The sequence below is a fragment of the Geotrypetes seraphini genome, chromosome 1 (genome assembly GCF_902459505.1).
Source record: "Geotrypetes seraphini chromosome 1, aGeoSer1.1, whole genome shotgun sequence".
Classification (NCBI taxonomy): Eukaryota; Metazoa; Chordata; class Amphibia; order Gymnophiona; family Dermophiidae; genus Geotrypetes; species Geotrypetes seraphini.
This window is the reverse complement of record NC_047084.1, coordinates 251,733,568-251,752,989: the sequence shown is the minus strand read 5'-3', so window position 1 is coordinate 251,752,989 and position 19,422 is coordinate 251,733,568. Positions and strand designations below refer to the sequence as shown.

The 19,422-nt window shown below is 44.7% G+C and overlaps 1 protein-coding gene across 1 annotated transcript in view; it reads right to left on the bottom strand.

Annotated features, from left to right (window-relative positions):
* Positions 1 to 19,422, bottom strand: part of CLNK (cytokine dependent hematopoietic cell linker) — a 95,410-nt gene that overhangs the window by 58,841 nt on the left and 17,147 nt on the right. Inside the window, exons 5-8 of the mRNA XM_033959478.1 lie at positions 16,282 to 16,327; positions 11,962 to 12,012; positions 7,352 to 7,420; positions 6,379 to 6,404 (exon numbers count right to left, since the gene is read on the bottom strand). Of these exons, the coding sequence (XP_033815369.1) occupies positions 6,379 to 6,404; positions 7,352 to 7,420; positions 11,962 to 12,012; positions 16,282 to 16,327 (192 nt within the window). The remainder of the gene's footprint in view (positions 1 to 6,378; positions 6,405 to 7,351; positions 7,421 to 11,961; positions 12,013 to 16,281; positions 16,328 to 19,422) is intronic.

The window sequence follows — 19,422 nt, the reverse complement described above, 5'->3', positions numbered from 1 at the left end:
ATCTATTCATATTGAAATTCAATTTTCTGTTTTTTGATAGCTGTCCTATGAATCACTTAACATCAATATGTTTCACAGGTTGATATTTAAAAGCAGCTATGTGGTTGACTTTAATGCTGCCTGCATAATTGTATTTTAAACATCTACAGAGGATGAAAGTATAACTTTAGCCACTAAGGGGGAAAGTCTATAACTAGATGCCTCCATTTAGGCACTTTGGCCTGTTTCTATAAACAGCACTGCTCGGTGTGGTTGTCAATCAACCACTAGACACCATTTATAGAATCCTGCCTCTAGCACCTAGGTATGCATAGGTGTCACTAGGTGGTCTAGAGGTAGGCGCTGATATATTAGGCCTAGTTATACAAGGCCTAATTTACCGGTACCTAACTTGAACAACTAAGTCAATCATGCCTATTCTCCACCCCTAACCATGCCTACTTTTCAGGTAGGTATCGTTAGATGTCAGAAGGCACCTCTACTTAGGCATCGCAAGGTGCCATGCAGAATTCCACAACTAACTTTTAAATTTCAATATTTTAAAATTAATTATTCAACTAACTTCAATGGTGCAGTCAACTACCATGCCTGATACAGATAAGAAGATTAGGCACTGAATACAGTGTTTGTTTGAAGGGGTGAACTGTTCATGAATTTTAACTTTTTTGTTGGATAGATTGAGAGGGCTTCACTGTTTGGGAGAACAAGTGTGTATGTTTAATATGAAATAATGTTATAATATGTTTTAAAGGTTTTCATGGTTCTATATTATTATAATAAATGATAAATTATTTATAAATATTAGAAGTAGTGTGCAATATAGCTCTTATTTTGGTATTTTATTTATGTATATTCATTAGGGATATCTTGAAAACCCGACTGGCTGGGGGTCCCCAGGACAGGATTGGGAACCACTGCACTAGACTATACTTTTCTATATGCCATATTTACCATACTATATCTACCATGCTACAATTTCTCATACCATATTTGCCACTCAGTGTTTACTGTACCATGTCTTCCATGCTATATATACTTGTCTTACCATTGTTACCATGTCATGTTTCACTCTGTCAGCCATGCATGTAATACTATGCCTGATATGGATTGGGACACGCTTTCCTCTGCTTCCAGCAGCAGCAGGAGGCTATTAAACTCTATGAAGGGAGCAAGACTCAGGCAACTGGTGTTGGAACCAACAAGGGATCAGGCAATACTGGACCTGATACTTACCAATGGAGAAAGTGTCACAGATGTCTCAGTGGGCGACACATTGGCGTCCAGTGACCACAACATGGTATGGTTCAATCTCAGGAAAAGTTTCACTAAATCTACCACACTGACCAAGGTCCTCAAATTCAAGGACACAAACTTCAAAAAAATGGGAGACTTCGTTCACCAGGCGCTACAAAGCCAAGCAGAAACCGATAACGTGGAAGAAATGTTATCGACTTTGAAAGCCACCATACAAGAAGCAACAAACCGCTATGTTAAATCAGTAAGTAAACGGCAAAGGAACAATAAGCCACAGTGGTTCTCTGCGGAGATTTCGGACCACATCAAGGAGAAGAAAAAAGCATTCATCTCTTACAAACAATCAGAGAAACAGGACTCTAGGGAAGTCTATCTGGCCAAGTCAAAAGCATTCAAAACAGCAATTAGGGAGGCCAAATTCCGCATGGAGGAGTCTCTAGCGAAGAACATCCAGAAAGGAGATAAATCCTTCTTCAGGTATATCAGTGACAGAAATAAGAACTCAGGCAGGATAGTACGTCTTAGGAAACCAAACGGGGACTATGTAGAAGCGGACTCGGAAAAAGCCCAACTGTTAAATGAATACTTCTGCTCAGTCTTCACCCTTGAGGCGCCAGGACTTGGCCCTCAGCTACAGACAAGGGTTGACGCAGATGACCCATTTAGTAATTTCGAGTTTACACCCAGCGGTGTCTACTCCGAGCTGTCAAAGCTTAAGGTTAACAAGGCAATGGGGCCTGACAACCTACACCCCAGGCTCAGGGAGTTGTGTGATGTCTTGGCGGAACCGCTATCTGCGCTCTTCAATCTCTCCCTTAGTACGGGTAACATCCCGTTGGACTGGAAGACGGCTAACGTCATTCCACTTCACAAGAAAGGCTCCAAGATGGAGACAGCAAACTACAGACCAGTGAGTATCACATCAATAGTGTGCAAACTAATGGAAACTCTAATCAAACGCCAATTGGATACGATCCTGAACGAGGAGAATCTACGGGATCCCCGTCAACATGGATTTACTAAGGGGAGATCCTGCCAATCCAACCTTATCAGCTTCTTTGACAGGGTGACGAGGAAGCTGGATGTTGGGGAGTCCCTGGACATCATATACTTGGACTTCATTAAAGCATTCGATAGCGTACCACACCGCAGGTTGCTGAGCAAGATGAGTTTTATAGGATTGGGCGACACATTGACGAAATGGGTTGGGAACTGACTTGGAGGTAGGCTTCAGAGGGTAGTGGTGAACGGCACCCCCTCCGAAATGATGGAGGTAATCAATGGAGTGCCGCAGGGCTCGGTCCTGGGCCCGATCCTATTCAACATCTTTATAAGAGACTTGGCAGAAGGGCTGCAAGGTAAAATAACATTATTCGCCGATGACGCCAAACTAAGCAATGTAGTGGGCAAAAGCACAACAGACATAAATTCAATGTCCGACAACATGATGCACAACCTACTCCTACTGGAGCGCTGGTCTAGGTCCTGGCAACTCAGCTTCAATGCCAAAAAATGCAAAGTCATGTACCTGGGCAGCCAAAATCCATGCAAGACTTACACCCTTAATGGCGAGATCCTAACAAGAACTGAAGCAGAACAAGACTTAGGGGTGATCGTCAGTGAGAACATGAAGACTGCCAATCAAGTGGAGCAAGCTTCATCCAAGGCAAGGTTGCATACGCAGGAGTTTCGTCAGCCGTAAGCCTGAAGTCATTATGCCATTGTATAGATCCATGGTGAGGCCCCACCTGGAATACTGTGTGCAATTCTGGAGGCCACATTACCGTAAGGATGTGCTGAGACTGGAGTCAGTCCAGAGAATGGCCACCCGGATGGTCTCGGGACTCAAGGATCTCCCGTACAAGGAACGGCTGGATAAGTTGCAGCTGTACTCACTCGAGGAACGCAGAGAGCGGGGTGACATGATCGAGACATTCAAGTATCTCATGGGCCGCATCGAGGTGGAAGAAGATATCTTCTTTTTCAAGGGTCCCGCGGCAACAAGGGGGCATCCGTGAAAAATCAGGGGTGGGAAACTGCACGGGGTCACCAGGAAATTCTTTTTCACTGAAAGGGTGGTTGATCGCTGGAATAGTCTTCCACTTCAGGTTATTGAGGCCAGCAGAGTACCTGATTTTAAGGCCAAATGGGATAGACACGTGGGATCTATTCACAGAGAAAGGTAGGGGAGGGTCATTGGGGTGGGCAGACTAGATGTGCCTTGGCCCTTATCTGCCGTCTATTTCTATGTTTCTATGCTATGCTCTGTCATTATACGCTTACCATGCTGTGTTTCATCATACCATGTTTCGTTATTTTATGCTTTACCATGCTTTGTTTACTTCCCCCCCCCCCTTTTACAGGAACCGCAATAGCAGTTTTTAGTGCAGGCCGGCACGCTGAATGCTCTGCACTGCTCCCGACACTCATAAAATTCCTATGAGCATTGGGAGCAGCACAGAGCATTCAGCTTGTCGGCCTGCACTAAAAAAAACCCACTATTGTAAAAGGGGGGATAGTTAAAAAAGCACGGTAAAGCATAAAATGACAAAACGTTGGACAGATGCCATAGGGTGGTGGTTAATGGAAGTTGCTCAGAGGAAGGAAAGGTGAGTAGCGGAGTCCCTCAGGGTTCGGTGCTGGGGCTGATCCTGTTCAATATGTTTGTGAGTGACATTGCTAAAGGGTTAGAAGGAAAAGTTTGCCTTTTTGTGGATGATACCAAGATTTGTAACAGAGTAGACACCGAAGAGGGAGTGGAAAATATGAAAAAGGATCTGCAAAAGTTAGAGGAATGTCTAATGCCTGGCAACTAAAATTCAATGCAAAAAAATGCAGAGTAATGCATTTGGGGATTAATAATTGGAAGGAACCGTATATGCTGGGAGGTGAGAGGCTGATATGCCCGGATGGGGAGAGGGATCTTGGGGTGATAGTGTCCGAAGATCTAAAGGTGAAAAAACAGTGTGACAAGGCTGCTGCCAGAAGGATGCTGGGCTGTATAAAGAGAGGCGTAGCTAGTAGAAGGAAGAAGGTGTTGATGCTCCTGTACAGGTCATTGGAGTATTGTGTTCAGTTTTGGAGACCGTATCTGGCGAAGGACGTAAGAAGACTTGAAGTGGTCCAGAGGAGGGCAACAAAAATGATAGGAGGTTTATACTAGAAGACGTATAATGAGAGACTGGAAGCCCTGAATATGTATACCCTAGAAGAAAGGAGGGACAAGGGAGATATGATTCAGACGTTCAAATACTTTAAAGGTATTAACGTACAAAATCTTTCCAAGAAAAAGGAAAATGGTAAAACCAGAGGATATAATTTTAGGTTGAGGGGTGGTAGATTCAAAAGCAATGTTAGGAAATTCTACTTTACAGAGAGGGTGGTGGATGCCTGGAATGCGCTTCCGAGAGAGGTGGTGGAGAGGAAAATGGTGACAGAGTTCAAAGAAGCGTGGGATGAACACAGAGGGTCTAGAATCAGAAAATAATAGTAAATATTAAACTAAACTAAACCTTAGGTTTGTATACCGCACCATCTCCACAAGCGTAAAGCTCGGCACGGTTTACAGGGTTAGGTTGAAAAGGAGCTACAATGAAGGGTTAAAGAGGGACAGGGTACCAAAGAGCGGGAGGTGTTAGATTTTTGAAAAGAGCCAAGTTTTCAGGTGTTTGCGGAAGGATTGGAGGGAGCTTGAAATTCTGAGCGGGGATGTGAGGTTGTTCCAGAGTTCTGTGGTTGTAAAGGGGAGGGATGTTCCTAGTTTTCCTATGCGGGATATACCTTTTGCAGAGGGGAATGATAGTTTCAGTTTTTGGGAGGATCTAGTGGAATTAGGGTTAGAGGAGTTCCAGAAGAGTGGTATAACAGGAGGAAGGATGCCATGTAGGATCTTGAAAGCTAAACAGGCACATTTAAAGAGGACTCTGGAGTGAACTGGGAGCCAGTGAAGTTTGGACAGGAGTGGGGAGATGTGGTCGAACTTGCCTTTAGCGAAAATAAGCTTGGCCACGGCGTTCTGGATTAGCTGAAGTCTATGGAGTTTTTTTTTTAGTTAGGCTTAAATAGATGGAGTTGCAATAATCCAGTCTAGAGAGGATGGTGGATTGAACAAGGACGACGAAGTGAGAATGATGAAAGTACGATCTCACTTTCCTCAGCATATGAAGACTAAAGAAGCATTTTTTTACCAAGAAGTTGAGATGGTCATTGAAGGAGAGAGAGGAGTCTATGATGATGCCAAGGACTTTGCTTGAAGAACTAAGGCCAGTACTGGGGAGACTTGCATGGTATGTGTCTGTATATGTCCTTTTGGTTGAGGATGGGCTGGGGAGGACTTCAATGGCTGGGAGGGTGTGGATGAGCTGGAATGAACTTTGACGGAGACTTCGGCAGTTGGAGTCCAAGCACAGAAGAAAAAAAAATTAAAAATGAATCAGGTTGGGCAGACTGGATGGACCATTCTGGTCTTTATCTGCCATCATTTACTATATTACTATGAGACACAGCATGGTGAGCGTAGAATGGCAGAACATAGCATGGCAGGCATAGTATTATAAGCATGCCTGACAGAGTGAAACTTGACATGGTTAAAATGGTAAGACAGTGTTTGCCTTGTACTGTAGTAGACCAAGGGCAATATTAAAAGTGATCTTTACATCAGTGAAATTCAGCTGCTGAACTGATAACTCATGCATTCAAATCTGAAGGCATAAATACCAAATACAACTGAACAGGTAGTAAGGCTCAGACATTAATCCCGCGCTAATCAGTTTGACACATGGCAATCTAGATGTACTAACTGATTAGCGCAGAACCACCCCACTCTTTGCCCCCCAGACATGTCCCTTCCCAGAAAAAAAAATTATCGCATGATTTGCATATGCAGATTCTAAACTTACAACGGGATGCCTCAGTGCACCCAGAGGTAAGCCTTTTTAAGCTGCAGGAATCATGTGCTAGTGATTACTGCAGCCTAGTACCTTTGTGAGGTAAAAAATGATAATACTTCAAGACGTAACTGCTAAATAACTTTCATACTGGAAATACTCATATAATTAGTTCATTATCTTTGTGCACATGTCTATTTAACTAGATCTACATATCTATATGAAAAGAGGGTCTTACCTTAAATTCATTCACTGCTGTGTCTGCTTAAAATATTGAAAACATAGAGATGTGTGAACATTTCTGGCTGCTTAGGTTTCTTCTTTGTTAATATATTTTCGCATAGCTATGGCAATGTTCTTACATAGAAAGGTATACAGTTGACTCCGCTTAAGTGCAAGGCCTCTGAACTGGATCACCACTTGCGCTTAAGCGGAGTGTGCGCTTAATAGGAGTACTACTTTTAGTCAGGCGGTTGTTTAATCATTATCGGCAGCTACCTGGGGTGATGGCGGAAACAGCAAGCAGTGCTGAGAGGAAGGTGCTGGTGAGTGCTCAGCGCGCTGGTGTAGGTCTCCCGTCTACTTGCTGCCTAGAATGGCTCGCGATGCTGTGACATTCCGGGAAGGGGGGGTGAGGGGATAGTAAATGTGGTGCAATAAATACAGAGGACCCATGATCGCATTTAACCGGAGTGAATGTAACGTGAAAGAATAGAGGTGGGACCTATGACATCAGTGCGCATAAACAGATTGTGTGCTTATCAGAAGTGCAAATATCCGGAGTTTACATCCATTGACTTTAATGTAAAAAAAAAACAGGACCGTGGTGGTAGGGTGCAGATAACCAGAGCGTGCGCTTATTTGACGTGCACTTAGATGGAGTCGACTCTACATCTTTAACGATTGCAGATGATTTTTCTTTGTAGGAGGCTAGGCAAGACATGGAATCCGCTGGTAACCACAAGTACTAACCAACTGCAGGATCATGGGGCAATTTTAGAAATGCTCAGTATTTCAATGCATTCTGATTAGGACCAGCGCTAGTGTTTCCAGCATCCCCGCGACGTGTAAATTGGTACTCCCTGCCCCCTGAAGACAGAAATTAGCATGGCACAGCATGGGTCTACACTCTGGCACTGAGATCAAGGTATGCACAACACCTGCCAAATATCTGTGCCCCCCCCCCCCCACTCCCCTACCACCATGCTTACCTTGCTTGCTGTGTTGCACCAGCCCTGTCTCTGATTGCCTTGGGGTTTCAGCTGACCTGGACTGCTTATCTGTAGAAATCAAAAAGGATTCTAAGGCATCTAATGTTCCCTAAAGTTGTGCACTGCAAAAGTTAAGGTGTGTTAGGTGTAAATCTTTGTGGTAATGCTTGTGGTGTTCTCAAAATTTTGGGGACGGCTTTCACACAGTTAATGCAGCATAAAGTTTGCTACCATTTCCTAACTGTGCAGCTCATAATGTGAATTATAGTTTCCTGCGTCTCTTGTTAGGGTTACCAGATGTCCGGAGGACATATCCGGGCGTCCAGATGGCTTTTTAAAACCCGGGTTTTGTCCAGGTTTTGAAAAGCTTCCAGCTCAGGATGGCGTCAGGAGAACATCTGCACATGCACAGATGCAAAGCGGTGACATCAAGCATATGCATGCATGCATATGACATCATTATGTCACACCTGCACATGCATAGATGACCTCCCAATGTGGCTACGAGCATGAGAATAGGTTGAGTGGGGCGGGGTCAGGGTGGAACGGGGCGTGGCTGGGTGGAACTGGGTGTGCCTGGGGGCGGGGCCATAGGTTTGGATTTTACAATAGTAAGGCTCAGGTGGCATCGTTTTGGAAGCGGCAGCCATAATTGTCATAATGGAATTGCAGTCACAGAAACTTTGATCAGAAACTACATGCTCACAAAATACATCGCCTTTGTCACATGTGCAAATTATGACTAGAAACTTACCAAATGCAGAATAGAAGGCCACTTATTACAAATAGAAATGTAATAAGCAACAAAAGCAGCAGTGGCATACCAAGGGCAGGGCAGTAGGTATAGTCCACCCAGTGCAGGCAGTAAAGGGGTGTATTGTGCAGTCAATAACTACAGTCTACATGCATGTGGAAGTTGGCTCTGCTGATCCCTTGCCCTAGAACAGGAAATTAATGTCAGAGGGGGCAGGGGATCAGCAGAGCCAACAGCCACACACATGTAGACTGTGGCTCTGTGACTGCTTAATGCACCCCCTTACTGATTAGATGTGGGTGATATGCCTGGAAGAGAGGATGCTCCACCCCAGGTGGTAACCAAGCTAGGGACAGCATTAGGAGAATGGAGAAAGGGCAACAGTCTTGCAACAAAACTCACAGAGCAGCCAAATATAAAGTCTCAGTCAGTGAAACGTCCTGATACAGGACTGTTTCGGCAATAAAAGGCCTGAGTCAGGGGTCATTCAGTCTGTGTGTGCTGTGATGATGTGTGCCTATATAGAACCGGTCATAAAATCTTCTATGTAAATGAGCAAGCTTTCTCAGGGATTCTTGCAGGGCTCCTGACTTAAGAGCGGCAGATCTGGGCCTTGTCCTCATGCCTTAGAACAGGGGTGTCCAATGTCGGTCCTCAAGGGCCGCAGTCCAGTCGGGTTTTCAGGATTTCCCCAGTGAATATGCATGAGATCTATTTGCATGCACTGCTTTCAATGCATATTCATTGGGGAAATCCTGAAAACCCGACTGGATTGCGGCCCTCGAGGACTGACATTGGACACCCCTGCCTTAGAAGGTTCTCAGAAATCTCATTTGCTAGAAGCAGCGATCATCAGGCATCCCTGGAACTGGTTCCATGCAGCCACGCGTTGTCACATTGTCTGATATAAATATGAGCATCTGAGCGTGGCAGGTGTGTGTGCAACGTACAGTATTCTGGAAGTATGTGTGTAAGTGGGAGCCCCACCTGTGCTATGTAAGTGAAGTGACATTTTCAGAATAGTGTTTAGGCATCATGCAGCAAATGTGTGCATGTGCTAGTATTCTAAATATTTACTTATGTAAGATGAATGTAAATGTTAGTGCCTAGGTTATAAATTTGCCCTATGTTATATGTGTGAGGTGTACAGAGCTCGGGCTCTTTTATTAATACTTGGAGACCATGGGTCAATTGTAGCAGGCAATGGAAAAGGTGCCGATATTCAGCATCACCTGAAAAAAGCCCTCAGTTAGAAATTCAACTGCGTCCCATACAGTAACTAAATTCCATAAAAGTGGGTATTAACCTGTGAACACAAGCATTTCATGAGTTGATACATTAGGTCCTTGATGTGTAGCCATTTCCATATATGACCCTTTCTCTAGGGATCATTCTTAATTGAGTAGACATTCTTTAAAAAAAATGCCAGGCAGATAGAATGGTGGACTATAGGTGAGTGCATTCAAATGGAAGGATGACTAAATCCTTTCTGTCATAACTGATGATATTTGTGAAGTCAAAACACTTCAGACCTCATCAATGTGATCCATAGCTGGCCTTTTCTTTTTTTAGGAAAAAAGCACTTCCAAATCATTCCACAAGAAAAATTGAATGTAAACATATCATAGATAACTGTGCTAAGCTTTTGGGTTCAGATTCATAGAAACATAGAGTATGACGAAAGAAAAGGGCTGTCGGCCCAATAAGTCTGCCCACTCAAAGAACCCTCCCTCAACAAGAACCCTCCCTCTAAGAATTTCCCCGAGCGAACCACTATAAGAACCCTTCCTCAACAAGAACTCTCTTTTTAAGCATGTCCCCGGAGTGAACCTACATGTTTATCCCATCGTCCCTTGAAGTCGAGTGCGTTACTGGCCTCAACTACCTGACGTGCAAGACCATTCCATCGATCAACCACTCTTTCGGTGAAGAAGTATTTCCTGATGTCATCATGAAATCTCCCACCATTGAGTTTGAGCAGATGCCCTCTGGTTGCCGTGGGCTCCGTAAGGAAGAAGATATCTTCCTCCACCTCAATACGGCCCGTAAGATATTTGAATGTCTCTATCATGTCACCCCTTTCTCTGCAGCCTGCTTAGACGTTCTTAATATGGGAGATCCTTAAGTCCTGAGACTATCTTGGTGGCTATATGCTGAACCGACTCCATTCTCTTCACATCCTTTTGATAATATGGCCTCCAAAACTGAACACAGTACTCCAGATGAGGTCTCACCATCGACCTGTACAACGGCATTATGACTTCAGGCTTATGGCTGATAAAACTTTTCCGGATGCAACCTAGCATTTGTCTAGCCTTGACTGAAGCTTTCTTCACTTGATTGGCAGTTTTCATATTTTCAATAATGATTACACCCAGGTCTCGTTTTTGATTCATATCCTGTAAAATTCAGATTTGGGGTCCTTTAATAAGACACGCTAGCCGATTTAGCCCTCATATCATGCTTCTTCTCCCCAGTTTTCCCATGAAATTGATCTTCTTACTTAATTTCTATGGAATGTGTTTCCTACCCACAAGGTATGACTCAATGAAAACCTTCTGTTCTAGGGTTACTAGCAAATAGGTTCCACTTTAATATTTGCATTTCCAAATCATAGGTCTAAGTTCAGTAGACCCTTCATTCACCCAACTAAAGCTGACATCCAGTCCCAGAAATTTAAGAAATATACTGTATATGGAAACCCTGTGGCTCACTCTTCTGGTATTTTGGTCTCTATATTTTCTCTTGTAGCTTTCTTCTCTTCCTTGAAATTCTGGTCTCCTTTTTCTCTGGCTGAAACAGCATGCAGTCCTATTCAAACATCTGCTCTGGCTGCTCCAAGTATCTGAGTCGTTCACTCCTTCTACCTCTTCTAGGTTATTTGAATGTGCTTGGGTGTCTATGAGGACAGTTTCCAAAAATATGCTTTTGTCTGCTTAGGCTCACCTTATCAAGATCTCTGAAATGTCAACCACTTTTGTGCTTTTACTCTTTAGTCCCTAAGTCATCTGGACCCTCTCTTGTTAGTTCAGCCACTCAGAAGACTTATTGAACAATTTTCTTTGGATAAATGAGCAAACATTGAACTTTCAGTCACAATAACTAATAGTTTGTTTCACAAAACAAAAACCAGACTTGAAAAATATGAACCCCATTCTGACTGTCAAGCATAGTTTAAGACTGCTTTACTGCAACAGAATCTGGATGACTTAACATTATTGCTGGAATCATGAATTCTGCTTTATATCAGAAATTTCTAGAAGCTAATGTGAGGGCATCCATCCACGATCAAGAAGTTGGTCATGCAGCAAGTGTGGAGTACATTTCTAATTGAGGACCTTTTTGTGGTATTAGAGTATTATTTGGATAATACCATAGAAAAATGTTGATTAGCTCAATCAACAGCACTTATCTGATTAGCAGGTCTGAGCACTAGCCTAGCAGTTTGTGCAAAAGACCAGTATCCAAGTGATCCAGGTTCAAATCCCACTTCAACTTTTGGCATGGAAGAGTAGCCTAGTGGCTACTGGGAAACTGGGTTTGATTCCTTCTGCTGCTTGTTGTGACTCTAAGCAAGTCACTTAACCCTTCATTACTTCAGATACAAAATAAGTACCTGTATGTAATATGTAAATCACTTTGATTGTAACCACAGAAAGTCAGTATATCAAATCCCATTCCTTTTTACTGTAACCCAGATAAGGGCTTTTGCACGTTTTGTTTTATTGAAGCCACTATATCATGAAGGCAGAATGAACATCCACTCTTCCCCTTGAACAGATGGAAAGGAAAGGTTTGAAATTTACAGAATATCTTTGTAGAAGGCTTGCAGCACAGAAGGACTGGTGGTACCAACCTATTTTAACAAAAAGGCTTCTTGGTTTCAATTTTCGATTTACAGGGGGACCTGAAACAAATCAATAAAACAGGGTAAAAAGAATTACAAAGTTTTAGACATGGAGGAGTCAATATTCAGTCTGGTCTGGCCATTGGCAGAGGCAGCATATCTTTTCTTTTGTTCTTAAAGATTATTGTCCTGTTACAAATATTTAGCCAGCAGCCTTGAGAATTTTGCTGACCTCTTGCTGGCATTATTTTTGGATATTCAATGCGAGGCCATGTCTAGTTTTTACAGAGCTGGCTAACACAGCAGGTTAAGTTAATATATTCAGTACTTAACCATGGGTTACCGCATAAAGGTCCCCTTTTAGAAAACCACAGTAGCAATCCTGCTGCAGTATATGCAACAAAGTCCATTAAATTCCTTCAGGCTTTGGTGCATTTACAGTGGCAGCATTGCTACCATGGCTTTGCAAAAGGGACCCAAAGATAAGAATGAACTATGCAGTCCCATTCATGTAGTTACCTTGGTAGATTAAGTGCTGAATATTGGCACTTAACTGGTCAAGTGCTGACTCTGCCCCAAAATACCCCCAGCTTAGCAAGTAAAATGTGATAATACACTGGATTGTTGGTTCAACATTGCTTTGATGACTGTGACTGTTGGGAGACTGGACAGACCAGGCAAGTCTTTATCTGCCATCATGTACTATGTTACTCTATAAAATTGCTGGTTTTCACCTAGGTGCTAACTGCTAATTTTCAACAGTGATAACTGGTTAAGTGCCACTGAAATTAGGCCTGAACAAGCAATTTAATCAATCAGCTGCCATTTCTGGCTGGATAAATAATTTTGAATATCAACGCCACAATATTTTTGCATAACAAACAAGGACCATTTTAACATACAGGTATACATTTTATTGAATTGAATGTTAAAGCTTTCTTAGCATGAATTTTAGTGCATACATTATAAAAAATAATTTTGGAAGTTAATACTAAGCAGTTCTAAAAAAAAGTGGCCTGTGCTATACCCAATGTCAGTCTTTACTACACTCTAAGACCACTTTTAGTACTGCCAGGAAATGGTTGATTTGTCTTTTTTGCCAATAATGACCACATGCTAATTTTCTCATTAGCACATGGCCATTAATATGTAAGCACTTAGGGCTAGATTCACAAAGGAAACCAATTGTGTACCAATTGGTTTGCTAGCCCTTTGCGACCCGATTTCCATCCAACCTGATTCAGTAACCCCCTGTAGCGATCCGATCCCGATCCTCCCATGCAAATTAGTAAAACCCCATGCAAAATAGCCAAGCGATTGATTCACTAACAATTGCTTGGCTATTTTGAATTGGGTTTTAGTGTTGTCAAACCCGACTGCTGCAGGGAGGAGCCTGAGGCGCCTGAGCCAATCAGGGCCTTAGACTCCTCCCTGTGCATCACATGATGCAACGGGGCGGGGCCTAAGGCTCACATTAGCGGTGCATCATGGAGAAGGAGCAGGAGGATTTTGCGGTTTCTCCTGCTCCTGAAGACAGCGCTGGAGGCTTAAGGAGCAGGATGGATTGAGCACCCCTCCTGCTCCCAACTTTTAGGTACAGGGGAGCTGTTAGGTCGGGCCAAGCCCAACCAGGGGTGGGCCGGTCCAGTCGGGGGTGGGCCAGGCCATTTGCATTCATTTGGTGGCAGGAGGGAGTTGGCATCCCTCCTGTTATATTTGCGCGGGCAGCGTTGGGTGGAGCGGTTGGGGTGTTGGGGGCGCTTCTAGGGGAGGCTTTTAAAAATTTTTTTTAATAGGCCTGATGTTTTGCAGCCCATTAAAAAAAATGAAAAAAAAAGCCAGCAGATGTCCTGACAGCAGTGACAGGAGACTGCTTCTTCTGTCACTACTGTCAGGGTCTGCACATGCTCAAGGATCCTCCCCATTTGCATGCAGGCCTTTTGTGAATTCGTTGGCCTGCATGCAATCGGGAATGGATCAGACACGGAATCGGGGGTTAGTGAATCTTATTTTCTAGACAGTAAGGACTCATGCACTAAGCATTAAACGATTAGCACATGCACATGCAAAAACTACTGCAGGATACCTGAGCAGGGTCTAGGACAATTGAATGTGGTCATTTTATCATGACCAGCTCAGCGTTGCCATTTCAGCACTGAAACGACTGTGATAAATATCCTTATGTAATTGCCTAACAGAGACTGAGCTTCTGGCACCTCGGAGATAATTTAACATTTGGGGCAATGCCTCCTACCCCCAAAAAAATTCTACCCTCCCCCTCTTCCATAAGAGGAACCCAGGGTGAAATCCCAAGAACGAGGTTGCATACATTTATGCCTGATCCAAAATAGGCAAGAGCAAGTGAGGCCACCTCAGGGATGATTCAGTGTTGGGGGGGGCAATGCCTCCCCACCCCCAAAAAAAATTCTACCCCCCCCCCTCTTCTATAAGGGAGACCCAGGGTGAAAGCCACGGAATGAGGCTGCCTACATTTATGTCCTGACCCAAAATGGGCAACAGCAAGTGACGGCGTTTGCAGGCTCTAGCAAGAGTTGCAAATGAGGGGAGAGAGCAAATTTCCAGTGCCGCAGAAGCAGGAAGGAAGGAGGAAGGGAGCCGAGCAAGTGACAGCATCGGAAGAGTTGCAAGTAAGCACCGTGAACAAGTGACAGCATTAGAAGAGTTGCAAGTGAGGGAGGGACCAGAACCAGAATGGGACGATTCATCGCGATCATTTAATCGTGGCTGCAATGAAACAGCCTGTGATGAAACAGCCACACTGAATCGTCCCATTCTGACCTGAGTATGTCCCATGGTAGAGGAAGAGTGGCCTAATGGTTAGAGCTGCTGCCTCAGTACCCTGAGGTAGCAGGTTCAATCTTAGTGCTGCCCCTTGTGACTCTGGGTAAGTCACTTAATATGTTATTTCCCTAGGTACCATAGCTAGATTATGAGCCTGCCAAGACAGATAGGAAAAATAATTAGAACACCTGATCACTATTCAATGTAAACTGCTTAGAATAACTAACATAACAATCAGCTTATATACCGCAGGAACGTGAAGCTCTATGCGGTTTACAAAAGATGAGATGCACAATTGAATAAACAGAATTAGTTACCCAGATATTTAACGAACATATATGTTTTTAAATGCCCCATAAATTCTGAATAAGGATCTCCTTAAGATATGCTGTATAAGTGGTATATAAATAATAAAAAATTACAAAGACTAGGGAACACTCGAAGTTACAGGGAAATATTTTTCCTTCTATTGGAATGCATTGCCAGAGGATGTGATAACAGTGGATAAAGTAGCTTGTTTTAAAAAAGGTTTGGACAAGTTCCTGGAGATAAAGTCCATAGTCTGTTGGTGAGAGAGATTATAGGGGAAGCCACTGTTTGCCCTTGGATTGATAGCATGGAATGTTATCACTATTTGGGATTTTGCCAGGTAATCGTGACCTGGATTGGCCACTATGGGAACAGGATACTGGGCTAGATGGACCATTGGTCTGATCCAGTATGGCTATTCTTAAGTTCTTAAATTAAAAAAAAAAAGCAGTACTGCCGCATAGTTAAAAAAAACTCAAGTTACTCGAATATTTTGGATAGGGGTAGTGTCCTATTGTAGATTTAGAACTGGATAAAAGAGAAAAAAGAGAGTAGGACTTAACAGTCAATATTCTCAATGGAGACTATGGGGTTCCCCAGAGATCAGTATTGGGGTGATCAAATTTGCTGATGCCACAAGGTTAGACAAACTTTTAAGAGGATTGTGAAAAATTGAATGGGGACCTTACAAGACTAGGAGACATGGCATCCAAATGGCAAATGACATTTACCCCCCAATTTTATAAATGATGTTCAAAATTGGGTGCAAGTTAATTGGATAATGAGCCATTTATCACCATTAATTGGGCACTAGCAATCAATTATTGTTACTAGTTGCTAACAATCTGAATTTGTGTCAGGTTTTGGAAAGCCTGAGCTTGGGGCCAAGTCTGTACATGCTTGAAGGCCCTCTAGAAGTGGCCCCAAGCTCAGGGAAGATGATAAAGGTATGTATGGGAGCGTGACTAGGGACGGAACAGGACAGGGCTGGGGGCAGAATGGGGCAGGGCTGGAGGCGAAATGCGGCGTGACTGGGGCGAAACAGGGCAGAGCCATGTAGCCTCTTTTTTTTTATTTTAAAAATCTGGTAATCCTACAAATGTTGGCATATAAGGACCTCAAGATCCATCAAATGTATCCAACTTCCGTCCTGTTGCAATGCCTTATGATCAGGTTGATCTTTGACTCCTCTATTTATAGAACAATGGACGCTAATACCTTTTTTTGTTGGAAACCTTGTCTGCTTGGAGATAGATTCAAATTCCTATAAAATAATAAAACAATAAGTCACTGGGGATATTAATCACAAACTGCATTAGGAGGGGCCTATTTACTAACTTGTGGTTAGATCTTGCAGATGGCAGTCAAATTAATATGCTGTAATTGCAAAACCTCTATTAATCATTGGGGGCATGTTGCACTGTCACTATTCTCTAAGGTATGGGGAAGCCAGCAAGCGAGGGACGTGCAGGGTGAGGATGATTAATTTTAATAGCTGTGATTAATTTTTTAAATTGTGTCTAATAACTTATTAATCATGACATTAACCATGATTAATGTGCAGTCCTAATTATTAGCATAAATGTTATTCAGTATTTTGTGTTTCTATGGTACAAAAACAAATCTGAAGTTTTATCTGTACCCACAAGTTATACATTGGGAGCACACCACAAACAACATTCTGGGCATGAAATGACAGTAAAATAATCCTATCCAAAAGTTGGAATTATTTTACTGTGCCAAAAGCATTGGGCCTCAAAGCTGGAGCTGAAAGGGGCTAGTGCTGTTTTCCCTCACCCCTTAATCAAACCCTTCCACCCCCTTATGACATCCCTCCGCTGATCATATCCCCTGCCCCCCAAAGGGTCCCCACTATCTTCTTGGACCTACCAGTAAGGAAACATGAATCCTAGCAGCAGCAGTGTGAAATAACCACTGGGGGCACCATTTTGGACACGGCACCAGTAGGGCAAGAGAAATGGGGGATAGCTCCAGCCTGAAGACCACTGTTCCACCAAGTTCTGTGCTGGTAGGCTCAGGAAGATGGTGGGGGCTTTGGGGGATGTTAGTAGGGGATAGGGCTTGATCAGAGGATGTCATCAGGGTAGTTGCTTGGTAGTGGTACTGGACCCTTTAGGTATTGGGCAAGGCTTTGAAGTCTGATGCTCCCAGGCCACTGGAATTTTGCTGCTTGTGCAGTGGCTCAGAAGCAGTGTTATTCATTTACCATGGTCAGCAAACTGTGGGACTGTTACACCACAGGTAAAACAAGGTGTAGTAAAAGCTTGCCTTTTATTGTGCTTTGAAACTTCCCCCATTAATAATAGTCCATGTTGATAACTATCCACCTAAGCTGAAAGCTATCATTGGGATCACATCTGAAGCAATTCCATTTTTGTATGACTAAATTTGGCAGTGCTTGACAACTGATCCTATAGTGACAAAATACAACAGGAACAAATCTAGAAAGTGAAGATCATTTGTGTTTAAAAATCTAATCATGAATGAGGCTCGGTTTTAAAGACCTTAATTTTGCAAAAGTCAGAGCTGTGTTAATGACTGAATATCTAGAATGATTTGACTCACTACATTTTTTTTTCCAGCTATGCAAACAATATGGGGCTCATAATAAAAAAAAAAACAAAACGTCTAAAAAGTGGCCTAAATGGGTACTTGGACGATCAAAAATCCTGATCATCCAAGTACCCATAATCAAAGCTGGTTTTAGATGTATCTAAAACCAGCATAGGCTTTTCCCCTGCCTCAAAATGCATAGAGCGAAAAGAGGCATTTTTAGAGGAGGGGAAAGGGCGGGAGGTGGGCCGACCTAGACCTAGGCGTGCAGCAGGTATAACCAAAACTTTAGGCAGGTTACCTAGTCGGCACTTATACATTTTGACTTAGACCAAGTTAAAACAGGTATAAGTGCCGGAAAAAGGCCCGCTGAGCTGATGGCGGATGGCGCAATCAGCTCAGCGGGCCGGCAACCTACCTACCCAATGCCTCATCTCCCCTGCTGCAATAGCGATACCACCAAGTGCCGCCAAACGCAGCACTTGGGATCGCTAAAGCGGCAGGAGAGATGGCCCATCTCTCCTGCAGTGATCCTCCCCTCCCCCCATTCTGATCGGGCCAGGAGAGAGCCCAAGCTCTCCTGGCCCCGCCGACTACGAACGCGGCAAGAGGGAGCCCAAGCCCTCTTGCCCCAGTGACAGCCCGACGTTCCTCGACACGATCGGGGCAAGAGGGAGCCCAAGCCCTCTTGCCCCGGTGATCCTCTAACCCTCCCCCGCCAATAACGATGGAGCCAGGAGGGAGCCCAAGCCCTCCTGACCCGGTGACACCTCCTACCCCCACCCCCACTAAAATACGGGCAGGAGGGATCCCAGGCCCTTCTGTCCTTGACGCACCTCCCCTCCCACGCTCACCCCCCCAGAACCCACGATTGGCCCCCCGCCAACCCACGAGACCCCCCTGCCAACCCTATGATCCCCCCAATCCCCCCGTACCTTGAAATCGTTGGTCAGACGTACAGGTACCAAGCTCGTCCGTCCGGCAGGCCAGCCATCCGTTGAATAGCTGGCCTTAGGGCCTGATTGGCCCAGGCGCCTCAAACCCCACCCACAGGAAGGGCCTAAGGCTACTGGGCTGATTCCAGTTGGCTCAGACGCCTCAGGCCCCACCTTTGGGTGGGGTTTGAGCTGCCTGGGCCAATCAGGCCCTAAGGCCAGCCATTCAATGGATGGCTGGCCGGACGGGCTTGGTACCCGTGCATCCGGCCAACGATTGCAAGGCACGGGGGATTGGGGGTGGGGGGGTCTCATGGGTCAGTGGGGGAGCCGATCGGGGGTTTGGGGGGTGAGCTTTGGAGGGGGGTGTCGAGGGCAGGAGGGCATGGGATCCCTCCTGCCCTTATTTTATTGGGGGTGGGGGGTAGGGGGTGTCACCGGGCCAGGAGGACTTGGGCTCCCTCCTGGCCCGATTGGATCAGCCGGGTGGGCAGTCGCCAGGATAGGATGGCTTGGGCTCTCTCATGGCCCCATCGTAATCAGAGAGGGGAAGGGGGAGGGGAGTTGCCGAGGCAAGAGGGCTTGGGCTCCCTCTTGCCCCGATCTTCGTCGGGGGTTCGGTGTGTCGCCGGGGCAAGAGGGCCTGGGCTCCCTCTTGCCCTGATTGAGTCGGGGTTCTGCGGGGCAAGAGGGCTTAGGTTCCCTCTTGCCCCGATCGTTGTCGGCGGGACCAAGAGGGCTTGGGCTATCTCCTGGCCCAATCGTTTGGCGGGGGGGGGGGGGTGGATTCTGTAACCGGTGTTGTTTTTGACAGACACCGGTTACAGAATGCAGCTTTTAGGCGAAGGAC